Source organism: Rhamphochromis longiceps, linkage group LG23 (assembly GCF_057381845.1).
Source record: "Rhamphochromis longiceps isolate RC_006_pf linkage group LG23, R_longiceps_female_GT1.1, whole genome shotgun sequence".
Classification (NCBI taxonomy): domain Eukaryota; kingdom Metazoa; phylum Chordata; class Actinopteri; order Cichliformes; family Cichlidae; genus Rhamphochromis; species Rhamphochromis longiceps.
Window position 1 is genome coordinate 13,313,660 of NC_140578.1, and position 15,700 is coordinate 13,329,359.

Consider the following 15,700-nt stretch of genomic DNA (forward strand, 5'->3'; position numbering starts at 1 on the left):
TTCAATTTTCATTTTGAAATATAACAGTAACTGTACTCCTCATATGACTCACTTATTTTTAAAAGAAAGCAAAAGAAAGTTCAAAGTATTACAGTTAAATTTAGTTTGTATTTCCTCGCTGCAGCGCAGTTATTTCCCATCTCAGCTTCCAGGAATGACCCGCCGACTGACACCTAATATCGCTGACAGTAAGAAACATGTCCCTTCCCGCTGTGGGACCGATGACCATTTTCTACTGAAACTGAATGAGGGAAACACTTCTGCTTAATAAATTCCTCATGGTTTTGCCAGATGACACGTCTTTCCTGATAATATTGTGCAAGGAAACACTTTCATGCGTGTTGTGCAACATACTGACAAGAAAACCAGTCACAGTTTTATAAAATGGAATAAAAACATTCCAAATTAAGAATAACTCACACAAATTTCTGGCTCATTTATCCCCAATCATTTCTTCCTTTGATAAGAAAAGTGATTACTAATCGTTTAGCAGAAGTCTTATCTCATCCACAAAGAGAATTAACGCCATGTTTCTTGACTTAACCATATCTGGCTGTTCATCAGCCGTCACTGTAGACAGTTATGCATCATTTAAGAGTGATGTGTGAAGGCAAACATCATTCTTCAAACTATTAAAAATTAGATAGATTAAAAAAGGCCATGAATGCATATCTGACCTGATTATTTCAGGAGAAAAAAATGGCAGGTGGATCTATCAGGCAGTGTTGGGTGAAGATCAGCTAGAGATGAGAAGCCACAACAAGTTTTGCACCACCTGCTCATGTCTATTACAAAGGATCAAGCTGTGCCATATTCACACCAATCAGCCACAGCATTAAAACCACCGAGAGTTAAAAGTGAAACCTGGGTCTTCTTGTTACAATACAATGCTCTGCTGGGAAACTTTGTGTCCTGGAATTCACATGCATGTCACTTTGACATGTAGCACCTGACTAAACAATGCAGACCAAGCACGCTCCCCTATAGTAATAGCAGAACAAGACAATGGAATTTTTAGGAGGCTCCTGAACAGATGTGATCCACTGAGACCCCCCTGTGCAAGCCTCTGTGCCCAAACCTAGACAACAACAACAACAGGAGAGTTTTGCTGTACTTTATCGTCACTGCTATCATGTGCAATACGTATGATTTAAAACCTATATTTCAAATGTCCTGAAATTGTTTACTTGGCCACCTGGGGACAGTAGAACAAGCTTTAAAAACCATACTGAACTTGTGCGATAATCTAGCTAAGGTAGGGATTATAATCCAATAAACACATACAGGCAAGAACTCCTGCTGCATTATATTGTAGCGCCTCTGTGGGCGTCCACACAGGCCCTCGCACGCATTATCCGATAAGGAAATGTATGTCATTTGGACCCGAGTGGACTCTTGCATATTTGAGGACGGGAAAACTTTTATTCCCGTATCATATGTTCACCAAGTTGTTCTCCCTGTCTTATGATGCAGGGCTGAAACTATAGTGTAGCATTTTAAAGCTTTACGCCAGGGGTCCCCAATCCCAGTCCGCGAGGGCCGGTGTCCCTGCAGGTTTTAGATCTCACCCTGGGTCAACACACCTGAATCACATGATTAGTTCATTACCAGGCCTCTGGAGAACTTCAAGACATGTTGAGAAGGTAATTTATCCATTTAAATCAGCTGTGATGGATCAAGGACACATCTAAAACCTGCTGGGACACCGGCCCTCGTGGACTGGGATTGAGGACCCCTGTTTTACGCTAAACAGCTGCCAGAGGAAAGTCGACAGGAGCGAGAGAAAAAACAAAACAAAAAAACCCTCCGTGTTCACAAATCTGCGTCCATTCTGCTCGTTTCCTGCTCCTTATTTTCACTCTCGGACTCTATTAGAGCTCTGCATGATTCACAAATCAAAGCTACCTTATGCTGGGCCTCCAAAGTGCACACCTCCCATTTCCTACTATGTTTAAGCAAGCTTTCTTCTGATTGGCTGCCACTTATTAAAAGCAGGTGGGTGGTGCTTCTTTGATTGCATATTCCTATACTGACACGATACAGAGACAACAATAGTAAGAAAAAAACAGTCTTAAAGCTGGAGGGCAAGTAGGTCAGCAGTTACACGCAGCTGCAGGCCAGCTGCCTACTAATAAAATGTATTAGTCAAAGATGTTTGAGAATGTCAAAACAAGCTCAAAGAACAAACTTGTTTGCTAACCAGCTGACATTAGTTGTGTAACAGGACGAAAGTTCATTCAGGAAAAGAGACACAAGAGAGTTTCACTGAATGACCAAAAACAAAACGAAGCCAATAAAGAAGAGGAAATGAAAATGTGTGTGTGGTGAGAGGTGGCAGCCCTCTGGGCTTTGATGAAATGAAATGTGGTTGCCTGAAGTGAAACCTATGAAACATTCCAGGCACAGCGATACCCGATGATATAATGTGCACTTTTAAAACGCGGACGCATGTAGTGAGGCTAAGTGAAGTGTTGAGGCAGGTGGATTTAAAAGAAAGGAAGCTGCTTACAATATAGCAAGGCTCACAGTACGCCTTCTTCTCCACAGCATAGAAGGGCTTTCCACGCAGCTTGGTGCTGCAAGTCATGCAGACGAAGCAGTCGACATGGAAGACCTGGTCCATGGCAGTGCAGCCGGTGCCTTCACCCACTACGTTCTCTCCACAGCTGGCGCAGCGCCCTGGGGAGAGGAAGAGGAGGAGAAGCTGAGAAAAGATTCCCTCTAAAACCACAGATTTTTCACTTCTTAAAGTAAATAACATCAGTGATCAGTAAGGCTAAGAATAACGCGCAAACAACATAAATGTGGTTGTAATGGAGAGCTGAAACCTGTGACTGCTTCCATTCACTGCAATTGGTGCTTGACCTTGTGAGCGGCATCCTACAGTGCAGCAAATCTCTTACTTTCAGCCTAAAATGCAGCCACGCCGAAAGCAACACTCTTAACAGGTTTCTTAGAAAGATGTGAAAATAAGGATCATGTATATATAAGGTAACAGATACAAAGAGAGGACAATGTAGAGCTGCAGAGAAGCATCACGATGCCAGCAGTACAAACAATGGCTCTTGTTCTTTGAGTGGGAATCTGTGCATGAAAATAATTAAAGAAAGAACACAGCTAAAACTCTCGGTGTGCACTTTGATGAGAAACATGGGACAGCGCTTTAAACTCTGACATCCATTCATCCATTTTTCTTTTCCAATTAATTCTGCAACTGCAATTCAAGAACCAATAAAAGTTTAACCTTAACTATTCCCCATGTGTAGAGAAACCTTGGCAGATTTGATTTCAGGTATCACACGACATTCAGACGGAATGAACTCTAAACAGCCATGAAGCCTTCACTCCCTTTAGAAATCCTAGAGGTTGTTAAACCAGTGTCTTTTATGATTCTTTGATTAGCCCAGCCACGAAGGGGTGGGTGAGCGGTTGGGTTCACAAGCCAATCCCAGTGCCGGACCTAAGCCCGGATAAATGGTTATGGTTCTGATCAGGACGGGGATTTGGTGTAAAATCAGACATACAGAAAAGAAACTGTGATGATTGGCTGCAGTGACCCCTGAAGCCAGCTGAAAGAAAGGCGACTAAAGCCTCTGCTGAAGGCTCTGCTTAGATCTCTCTTGTAAAAGAGATTTTAATCTGAATGAGGCTCCCTGCTTAAATAAAGATTTGTATATACCCACCTCACATCGCGGGGGAGCTGGATCCCATCCCAGGTGACACTGAGCATGAATAAGAGAACATCCCAGGACTAACACTGAGACACAAACAATCATTCTCAGTTGCATCAACACCTACAGACATTTTAGAATCACAGTTGGCTCAACGTGCATGCCTTTGGAAAGCTGAGAAAACCCAGAACCTTGCTGCTGTAAGGCGACAATGCTAACCAGTGTGAAAGCATGCCACCCAAGGCATTTTTTTCTGCCGCACCTCATTCCCACCTTATGGTTAGTTTTGAGGACTCTGGCAATGGGAGTCTCAACATAAGTCTAAGGATCCATGAAGAATTAAGAAAACGAATTGGTCAGTGAACCAAAAGGTGACAACGTTTACCTGCTTTCCAACATTTATCAGCAACACTGTGCAGTAAACAAAGAGGAAAGTTGAGCCACTGAATTTATAGTAATTTGATATGAGCGTTAAGTAAATTCTACTAACGAGAGCAGCCGGCAAAGAGCCAAAAAAGGAAAACAAGAACTTGAGAAACTACAACTGAGCGTTGAACTTAAAAGTGTTTTGACATCTAAATCGAGGATCCGTAGACCGAGCTTTTGTCCACGCGTCACCTCGCGCTCCCTCGTGCCACGAAGCTGGAAGCTGTCCCTTTAAAGGCTTCATTTCCTGACATCAGGGGCGTCTAATCTTCATTTCTATTTCAAACACTGGATAAGGAAGGATTAAATAATATAATTATGCCACATTAAAGAAAGCATACACATCACCAAAGAGTGACATCTGTTTAAAAAGTTGAGCATTAAATGATAAAAGAAAACTTTAGAAGTACAACGAAGTCTTTGTAAAAGGGGCACAAGTGAACTGATATTATTGCTCCAGAAAGAGGCTGATTGCATATTGCGGGACATGGCATTTGGATATCTTTAATTGAGTTGGAGATATCTTTAATTGAGTTTAAGATGTCCTCGACTCAATGCAAGTTATCTTCAACCCAATTAATAACACTGTCAATTTAATTACTGGTATCTTACAATAATAGGGTTTAAAAAAAGATATCTGAGAATGTTTTATTTTTTACACATCTGAGGACAGATGCAATCTCACAGAGCAAGCTTGATACAGTATATTTAATTAATTCAAGTTCAGTTCTGTGGATCATTTTCCTTCCCTTTTCATTTTTTGCTTCATCTAAAGGCTGATTTGGGCGATGATTGACACTCTGTATGTTCTGAACAGAGCGGTTCGAGCGTGTTACACACAGAGGCGAGACACTAACCGGGGGGAGATAGAGTATCTGATGCTCGCATTTTCACAGTTCCACTTGCTGTTTTCATATCAAAAATTCAAACGGAGTGTAAAGCGGATTCTGTCTCAGGTATCAGCACAACTTTTGGAAGTCATATGCTGCTGAGATCAAATATCTGCTTGACTGCGAGGCTTGCAAATGGTATTCTAATGTCACATAACTCATTATCTTATCACTGCAAATGGGGGGAAGTTGCTTAAAGAATGAGCGGATCCACAACTTTTTTTCCCCTTTTCCAGCAACATTTTGAAATCATTATTAGAACACTGAACATTAGATATTTTTGTTTCTTGTATTAGATGACTCAGGATTCATTGAATGAGGAAACTGACATTTCCCTTCTAAAAATTCTTGTCACAGCAGCATTTTGTACATTAATTTAGCGACTTCTGTCATCCAGGGCGACTTATAGCGCAGACAGGTTTTCATAAAGCCTGCCACCGGTTTCATCTGCTCCCACAGCTCTATCCACACCTCAATTATGGCTGTGTTACCTACTGTACAGGGAGGCAGATTAAACAAACTAGTGAAGGCACGTCTCGGGGGGACATGTGGGTGTCAGTGGAATCACAAGCAGGGTAATCACTTCAGAGAACCAGAGGGAAAGAGAAAGGGAGAGAGAGGGAGTGAGAGACAGAGACGGAGCACGCCGAGCCTGTTAGTGGCTTCAGATCACAGGCCATCTTCAGTGAGTGGATGAGAATGCCAAACATGTCCCACAGGGCTCCCACTTTAAATAGCGAGAAGGAAACCTCTCGGAAATCCTTTTCCTTTTGGCAGTCTGTGATTGCGAAGGCCCTCAGGAGCTATTTGTGCACGGCTGCGAGTGCAGCGTACACAGTTTCACACCAACACACACACACAGGAAGAAAAAAAACAAAACATCCCTCTGCGTCTGACATGCCACACGTGTAGACGAGTACATACAAACACAGACACATGTATCATATAGTGTACGCGTGCCCACAGACACGCCGTGCCACGCTGCGCGCAGCCCACACATGATTTCACATCAGCGTGGAACAAAGAGCAGCAGATCTGAGCCTCTTTCAAACTACTGTACGCCTTCTATTCCTATACATTTCACATTTTAATAACAAGCTAAAGGCAGCGTTTTAATGCAACTGTGTATACAACTGTTTATTATCACACATAATCAGCCGGCTCCCTTTTTTCTCTGTTAGACAAGGAAAGAAGCAGTAGTTCACACTAGAGCAGCTGAAACCAGAGATTTCTTGCTGGATTATTGACATGATTACTATAATAATGGTCGATCCATTCAACTGATTGACTGACTCATCTCCTAAGCTCTGATTTTAATTGTTAGGAAATAAGTGTTTTGGATTCCAGCTCCTCGTGTTCTCTCACGACGAAAATCGCAGATGGAAATGATGATCTAGTTTTTACCTTCTTCAAAGAGGTTATATGCTAAGGTTTTTTTGACCGTTTTGTTACTTAAAAAGCCGTGGACATATTTATAAAATTCTACCAATTTGAGCAAATTAGAAGTAATTCCATTCAGATCTGGATCCAGGAACTTTTTGAAGGGATTCTTCACCACTGAGAGACAGGCTACATCTTCACATACACATTTTAAACTGAAATAAGAGAAACTGACGGTCTATTTCAGATCCAGATATCTTTTCTACACCCTGAGAGTCAGAGCACGGTGCTGTAAAAATATAAAGCCTTTCAATGCATCTGTAACTGCTTTTATCAGCAGTCTTACTGTACGATAATGGAGACGAGTGCTGTGTTTTACATCAATAATTTCACACGTGTGCAATGGAAATAAGCATTTTCAATTTTTAGACACTACTTCAATTGACTTCTTGAATAATACAGGACAGAAATTGAAGCAACATCGTATTTACCCCCGTGGAGATGATCCCAAATACTTTCGAACTATTTCAGCTGGGCATAAAGGAATCATGAAAGGCCTCACCGCTCCCCAGCGTCCCTTTGCGCGGGGAATGGAACCAGAGTCTTGATATCAAAACTTCAAATACTTCCTGTAGAACCAATGCAATGGTGACGGGGTGGGAGGGGGGAGTTCATTTACACTTTACTCACTTTCTTTCCTTTCATTCTTCAACCCTCAGAAGTGTCTCTTCTCTGTTACATCGAAAGTCAAAAGAAGGACTGAAGAGAAAAATCTTTTCTTCTTTTCTTTCTTTTTTTCTTAAAAAAAAAAAAAAAACGAGGCACATTCCCTGTGAGCTATAGAGGCTTAGAATGGTTAGACAATTTAATTGGATAAAAGGAAAAGATTAAAGAGGCCCTGACTCTGTTCCATAAATAATTGATTTCTAATGTATTTGTAGTGGCAGTGAGACGCTGTTGTTTGGGATTGGGGAATGTTGAGTGGCAGAACGCTTCAGATTTCCCTCAGTCTTTGCCTTCTTTGTTTTTTCACGCCGTGATATTGAAGCGGCATGAAAGGCAGAGAGGGAGCACACTTGCAGCTCAATTTGATCTTACATCGTCAGAAATCAAAGATCGTGCATGTAAAGAAGGATTGCAAGGAACTTTTTGTGGGAGACCAAACTTTTCGCACTATGTTACTAAAGAATACAATTCTGCTGGCGCAACCCTTGCAAACCCCAAAGGCAGAGCCAGCGACTGCAGCTCGTATCCAAAACTAATAAAAGAACCGCAAAATCCATTTTGGGACTTCAACTAAAGTTTTGTGCTTGGATTAAAACATCTGATAGACATGGTGGTAAAAACAGAAAAAGCATCTAACTAAACTGTGTGTGTTGTGTTTTGATATTAATAAAAAATGTAAAAAAAAAAAAAACAAGGGTTAAAATAAATAGAATTAAAAGACACCGAACAATCACATGACAATTAGAAATGGTCTTGCATTACAGCTAATAAAAAGCCTACAAAACAGCATTAATTTACTGTGACAAGTTGGAAAAAGGTAGGCTGAATAAGCGCACAAAGTTGTGCAAGTTCTTCACGCTTGGAGACATAAACAACAGGACAGTAGGAAGCAAGTCTGTCGAACACATTAGGAGTGTGACTGCTAGCTACTCGAGTGCCAGAGGCCGTGATTTGTGCACTGTTTCGTCTCTTTCCCCTCTAGGTTAATCTACTTTGTTGCTTCAGATTGCCCTCCATGCTGCCTGACAATGCTGTGGCCTTCAGTTTCCTTGGAATGACAAGAGAAATCGCTGTCATCGCTACACTTCAATCTCTGAATGCCTCTTTCCTAACCCCTGCCTTTAATATCATTCCCAATGTCAGCAAATAGCAATCTGCAGAACTGCTGCGGCGATGGTGGAGGATGGAGGATAGGCGAGCCTGTGCCACTAAGCATTACAGCTCAGCCTGTCAGGGCCCACGGCGGCACAGAGAAGGGGTGGGGGTGTGGGGGTGGGGGCTGGGGGCTGGGTGTAGGTTACATGTTTTAGAAGCAGGTTGGCAGGAACGACGTGGAGGGGTGCCAGGGAGCGAGCGGGGCTGGCGAATGGGGTGAAAGAGAGAGAGAAAGCGGGGAGAGGCAGGGGGACAGGTAAGTGTGTTTGCAGCACAATATTTGTACAAGCAGCGCGCGTGTGTTGATGTGCTGTTTATCCGCACTGGGCCGTGCGCTCGTAAGTGTGCCTGCGTTTGCGTGCATGAGCGTGCGGATGTCTACTCATTCCTGAGGTCAAACGCTCACTCACAAATGAAATCTAGCAACGTGAGTGCCCGGAAGCCTCAGCTGGGCTCGCACGGCAGCTGATCTTGCAAGCCTCAGTGGAGCTGTCTCAACGAGGCAGGACAGCAAGCGCCGAGCCTGGCGGGGGAGGACGGGGGAGGGGAGAGCAGGGTTGTAGAGGGGATGGTCACCTCACGTGAACCGCTGCCAAAAAGCGGGCTACTGTCGCCAGCTAAAGAAGCCCCATGCTGGCACGCTGTATCAGCTGAGAAACTAGAAAGCAGCGCGGCGAGGTCAGCGGCAGTGAAGATAATGAGAGCGAAGAGGACCAATAAACTCTGGTGAGCTGAAAAACCAGCAACCCTCTGCCACCCCCCTCTGCTCAAAATAGAAACAAATGACTGAAAATCAGTTGCAAACAAGATGATGACATGGCAGAAAAACTGCTAAGATCTCATTCATAAAAGAAATGAATTATAGACAGTTGAAATAAAGCAGAGCTGTCGGTTTTTGTGGAATTTCTACAATCTGGCAAATTTATTTACAGATTAAGATTCAAAGCATTTCACGTTATTTACATGAGAAAAAGGGTCTTAGAAGTCAAATCCGCAGCCTCACACTGACATGCATACAGCATTTTTCTTATAAAAGGCAGCTATGATGGATCATCCGTGGGTATTGTGTCGTACAATTCAGCCTCTTGCAGTCGTACATTATAATCCACTGTAGGTGGTATAGTGATGCATGGGCTTTAGACAAGTTGCCATGTCACCAGACTGCCTCGTATGCTGCCCTCCTCCCCCTGGGTGGTCTGTGACCTCCTTCCAGCCGCATTATGCTTTTCGATCTCGTTGTGACTGCTCCAACGTACATATACACAGAGTCCAAGACAGCACAACAAAGTGGACACTTAGCCACTGTACCTGAAGGATGTCCCCACATAGAAAAAAGGGCTGAAACCACAATGGATTTAGGAGATTTTTGTCAAATGCTTTGCTTTTAATTCTTTCAATGCTTCAATTTAAACTTATAATCCTTAAGATTTCAGTTCTGGTTGATTTAGCAACACCTGTGGTTTCCATGGTAACATCAAGTGCAGTATAACAGTACAATGAGTGAACTGTTGCTTTGCCAGTAATAACACAGATGAGAACCTAACGTCTGCAGAGCAAACAAACTGCTGTTGTTTTAATAAAGATGTCACCCACTGAAGCCTCATTTATTTTTTAGATGACCGACATGAGCACTAGGAAGCTTGGTCAGAAAGCGTACAAACAAAATACTAGAATTTCACACATCGGGACTGGAGCACAGACTCGGACTAGTTAATGGTAAGCCACAGTATTTGTCAGAGAAGGCCATAAACACTGTGGAGAGGTCCAGTCTACAGGCTTAGCTGACAGTTAGCGGTCAGTTGGCACCAATCTGATGAGCAAACTCTGACATACCTATAACGAAGTGCACCACAGTAAAGGGCATTATTAAGTTTAATTTAGTGAATTAATAGTTTATATAATGATCACATTAAAGAACCATTTTTAAATGGATGGTACTGCTTTTTCCCTCAGCTCACTTAGTGCTGACAGGGCTCACTTAGATTAAAAATGAACAACCACAGAAAGATTATTATTATTATTCTACTTTTCATCTTACTTTTAATGTACCGTAATTGTCGGGCTATAAGCCGCTACTTTTTGCACAAGCTTTGAACCCTGCGGCTTTTAGTCAGGTGCGGCTTTTCTATGGATTATCCATGATTTTTGTCATATCGTAAGACGATTTGTTTTGTTTGTTCCGCTGTTGTACGGCACTACGTTGCCTGGCGGAAGGGCATGTGATCAGGCACACAGTATCGGGGTTCAAGAGTGGTATGTTGGTCACATGTCCATCCGCCAGGCAACATAGTGCCGTACAAGTAGCGCGAAAAACAAACTTCAAAGTAGCGCTACAAGTTCAGCGGGAGTCGTGGATGACGAGCGGCGATAAACTTGCGAAAAGCAAGTTGTGCTCAACTCCACCGGTGGAATCTGACAGCGTGGAAAAGTGTGAAAACATCCATGATCACCAACGGATTTCGAAGGGCTGAATGCTGCATGATGGAGAGGAGGACACCACGGCCCTTCAGAGGGTGTTCGACTCCGACACTGACAACGAGGATTTGTTTGGTTTTGAAAGTGACAACGAAGGAAAGAAGCTGAGAGTGGATGACGAAGCGATCCTGAGCCTGTTCGTCTCCGACACTGGAGAAGAGTACTTTGGTGGTTTCAGTGCGCAGGAAGAAGAGAAAGATGGTGGTGAATGACTGACTTTTCTTCTTGTTAAAGCCGTGTCACTGCACCTGAGCCTAAAAGGTAGTCCGAATCTATTTTTCTGGTGTGCTGTAGGTTATTGTTATGTACTACATTTGTTACTCATTTATGAAGCACAGTACATGTTTCGTACTTGTAATTACCGCTACTTTTACATTATACCTAAAAAGCTGTGCAAATATGTACCCATAACTTGTTTTTCAAAATATTAATAAAAGGGGTGTGTCTCCAAACAGCCATCTCTTTCCTGACAATTCCCTTTGTGCATATTCTCTTACATATGATAAGTCAACATTGAAACACCTGCGGCTTTTAGTCAGGTGCGGCTAATGTATGTACAAAACAGGATTTCCCCCTGATTTTAGCTTGTGCGGCTAATATTCAGGTGCGCTTTGTAGTCCGGGAAATACGGTATTTAGTTATTAATTGCCCTGATTGTTGTTGATCCGCCTTGACATGCAAAAGTGTTTGTGATTAGGGGTTGTGTGAGTTTGACTGTGTGGGAAAGCTGAGAAACATCAGCAATTTTGGGGGTCTTATTCCCCTCATCGCCAACCAACTGCCCCTCCCTGAGCCTGGTTCTCTTGGTGGTTTCGTCCTTTAAAAAAAAAAAAAAAGACGTTTTTTTTCTTTTCCACTGTTACCCACTGCTTACTCACAGGAGGTGGCCTGATTATTGGTGTTGTCTCTGTATTATTGTAGGGTCTTTACCTTACTATAAAAAGGGCCTTACGGCATCTGTTGCTGTGATTTGGTGCTATATATATAAAACTGAATTGAATGTTTAATTAGGAACATAAAAAAATAAGACAATAATGCATAAAATATAAAACACTAGGTTTACAAGCCCAAACACACTGTTAAACTGTTGCAGCAACGTCGGACTCTGGGCTTTACTTTGAGCACTGACGGTTGTTCTGTGCTCCTTTACGCCAGCTGTGGAAAACGCTGTGCAGCAAAGCTCAGTTTTCTGGTCCGTATCAGCTTTTATTTAATCATTTATAACATTTATATTTATAAGTTCAGCGATGTTTATTATTGAAATTGCAAAAAAAAAGCTTTAGAGCTTGTATAGATGTCACTTGCGGTTATTTTATCAGTATCAACATCTAATTAATGGCATACACATGGCGACGTGTTCACCAGTTTGGATTATCTGTATGGATAACTGGAACCTTTCTGGTGGATATGTGTGCCTACGCGTGCGTGCGTGCGTGCGTGCGTGCGTGCGTGTGTGTGTGTGTGTAAATGGATAGATATTGTCTTTGGGCTTGATGAAGGTCAACAGGATCAAAACTTTGTAAGTGAATAAATGTAAAGCGAAACAGTGTGTAGGAGATTCGTTCAGCTGTCATCCAATATTTCATCATAATGCACAGCCCTCCCTACCCGTCACTCAAACTCACCATATCTCAATAATAATGCAAATTTCAAGCCTTGATACAGTTTAAAGAGTTGAGTTACATAAAGAAAAAAATAATCCTTCCCTGTACAGTCTCTACGAAGGGGGAAATCAAGTAAGCATTTACCGTCAGTTATGCCTGCGCTCAGACGGGGCTTTCCTGCACAAGAAAACTTTGGTGCACTTCAGACAGAGCCAAGGAAAATCAGCAGCACTGTGCAGCAGCAGTCTCTGGCACTTCCACATTTGCTTCATCTTTCAGCCTCAGAGGTTGCTGCATGTGCACAACCAGTAGTCCTGATCCGTTGAACCATATTTCACCGATGGTGCACTTTGTGTGGCCACTTCACAGTACAGCGTTAGTTTTTAATGCGTTTCATGTTTTTAATGTGAGGCAGGTAGTTTCAGCAGTATCAGTGGGGCTGACATAAATGGAGTTAAATTAAAAACTGTAATGTTGGATTAAAAGCACAATTCCTGAATCGGAGACGGGAGCTCTTAGCCATTCTGGCACGAACTGTGAAAACTACTACGCGGGGAGTTAATTAAAGGAAATTTGAAAAGGAGAAGAAAAGCGTTCCAATTAAAACTGCAAACAACTTATATTTTTCAGCTTTTATTTAAAGTGCTGACATTTTAATGCATTATCACTTTGTACCTGCTTGTTTACTGGAGCTTTCCCCCCATCTGTATTCACCCTAAATGAATATTAAAAATAAAGCGATATTAAACGAGTCACCTTCAGACATTAAGTGGAAACAGTTATCTGTTTTCGGGAAGCTGGTTGGCCAAAGGCATTTTCAGACTGTGGAGGTGGAGTGCGGTGGGGTAGCGTCTTTTTGAGGCAGCAGAAAGGTTTTCACTCTGACACACATCCCATTTGTTATGACATGTAGAGGCACATCTAAAAGCAAACTCCTAAGAGGTTGCTGAGGGCGACCTCAGTAAAATGCAAATGAATTCCACCAGAGTATCTTAGACAACGCACAAAGCTGTCTAAACTGGAAGCCTATTAATCCATTAAGTTGTGATGCTCAGTTGCGTTCTGAAGAATTAGAAGCAGCTCCACAAGAGCACGCAGCATGAACCCAAACTTTTTCTGACCCAATTACCTTAGCCGATCTGTTCCTCTGACTCCTCTGGACGGCACTGGAGCTACACTGCCATTTGTATCTCTTCCAAGATTCCTCATGAACTTTTCATGTGAGGTGCCTTATAAATTATGGGGGCTCTTCCAGCTGACATTATGCGGGGAAAAAATGGCAAAGCCTGCCTTTTCTTCTCTGGCTCTTATCATAAAACAAAGGCTAGCTCAAACCAGGAGGAAAGGCTTTCCTGACAGCTCAGAGTCCTGCGTGGAGTACAGTATGCCCATATGAATCTCTCTGCTAATTTCCAATGACTGTCTGTTAATAACATTTATGCCACTGCTCAAAAATCGCTCTGTATAAATATTGATTGGATATTAAAATTTCACCGTTTTCCTAATTCTATACAGTGGAAACGCTGAAAGTCGGCGATCACAGGGAGGAATTCTCCACTTGTCATTCGGGTGTTAAAGCAGAAATAAAAACAGATTCTCTGCGGCAGAAGGAACTACACTGCATAAGTATCATCATCACTAATTGTAAATAATGCAGAGCATCTCATCCTTTCAATTATTCAGCTTTATGTCCTGGTTTTGGTTGACAGAAATGTAGTGATGACAAAATATTGTAAGTTCCTCTGATGCACAAATGCCAAGGCATCTGTACTGCAAGCTGAGTAGCTGTGTCTTATTAGATTTCCACAAACACAGTACACCTACGCACAATCTAAGTGGATTAAATATGACGGATGATGACATTTGGAGAAAAGGCTCTTTCAGATTACTGAAATCTAATCTGGAACTCTAAATCAGGACTAATCAGTTGCTTTTCAAAGAAGCTTCAATCATAGGGGGAATTTCTGGCTTGCAAACTGGGTTTCTCGCAAGAAAAGCCGTTCTTTTATAGTGCATCATTTTCAGGTTTTTTTTAACAGCTTGAGGAGCGTTTGCATTTGGGAATGGCTGCTTTTTTAAATGTCGCCGCAGAAAGTCTTCAAAGACTTGTCCGGCGTAATTGCTGGACTGCAGCAGGAAAGCGTAATGATGGTGTGGTGCTCCGCTGAGTCTAATGAAAAGTTTCCTGGTGACATCACAGAGCCAGAGTATAACGTTAATTCAATTCAATTAACCCCCTCTGGACCAATGAAAACTCACTACGGCTGTTTCAGATTAGAAGCTCATCAAAGACATTAGTGACACCAATAAAACTTTGCTATAGGAAGACAATGATCCAGTCCAGTAGCGCGCTCGAGATCGCAGCCCCACGTTGATTAATCTTGTTAATTACTAGCCTTAGGGTTTCAACAACTGTTAGCCCTCTTTCCCCCAATATCCCCGACAAAAAAAAGAAGAGGCCTACGTGTCATTAGATCCTTTGTAATTACAAAAGTCTTGCGCTCTGAGACCAATTCTCCCACAGCTCTGGATATACAGAAGGAAACATGCCGGACCGGCGCTGATTCTCACATCGCTGTGCTGAGTGTATGTACATTATTCAGCGGGGGAGGAAGACGGCTCTGTGGATTTCCAGAGCAGCATCTGCCTGCGCTTGAACTCCCTCCTAATGAGTCCCAGCAGTCGCCTCAGTCTCCGGCTCCTGCCCTAACCCTCTTCCCATCTCTCATCGCTGTCGCCATGTTTAACCACAAGATGACCCTCCCTCCCCCTCCTCCTCTTCCGCTCCCGTAACAGACATACGCTGTCAGCTGGGGATGCACACGGTATCCCTAACTTGCTCTGGCTACCTCAGCTCACATATGACCCATTTCTCAACTCCCCATGTCCTTGCTTTACCAGCCTTCAGCCAGTCGGCCTCAGAGCTGGCAAACGGGGGTGACTGCATGCATGGTATAGCAGTACACAGAGTTCATGCCCAGGCTGCAACACATACACCCAAAAATTAGGCCATTCCTCAGTAAAGCGACTATACTTTGTTTAAGCCAGCAGATCCGTTTGACCTATGTCTAATGCGAACCAATTAAGGTCTTTACATGAGTGCGCACCAACGTGAAGCCGAATATCCCTTAATACCAGTTAAATACACGTCCCTGTAGCTATAATACACCTACACATGGTATCATGGTGTGCTGTGTGATTATGTGCTGATATAAAGCCTGCTGCAGAGTCCCACTGAATGTATTGAATGAGGTATCTAATGGGCATGGGAACTAATTCCAGGGCAAAGGGGATTAAAGGCTAGAGAAAAGAGAGCAGCAGAGGGATGGCACTCGCTGGCAGCTGTGGGTGCAGAGGGCGGAAAAATAGAAAT

General features: G+C 42.8%; 1 protein-coding gene across 1 annotated transcript in view; it reads right to left on the reverse strand.

Moving 5' to 3' along the window:
- lpp (LIM domain containing preferred translocation partner in lipoma) overlaps positions 1-15,700 on the reverse strand; it is a 196,704-nt gene that overhangs the window by 32,560 nt on the left and 148,444 nt on the right. Inside the window, exon 9 of the mRNA XM_085398739.1 lies at positions 2,510-2,679. Coding sequence (XP_085254865.1) covers positions 2,510-2,679 — 170 coding nt within the window. The remainder of the gene's footprint in view (positions 1-2,509; positions 2,680-15,700) is intronic.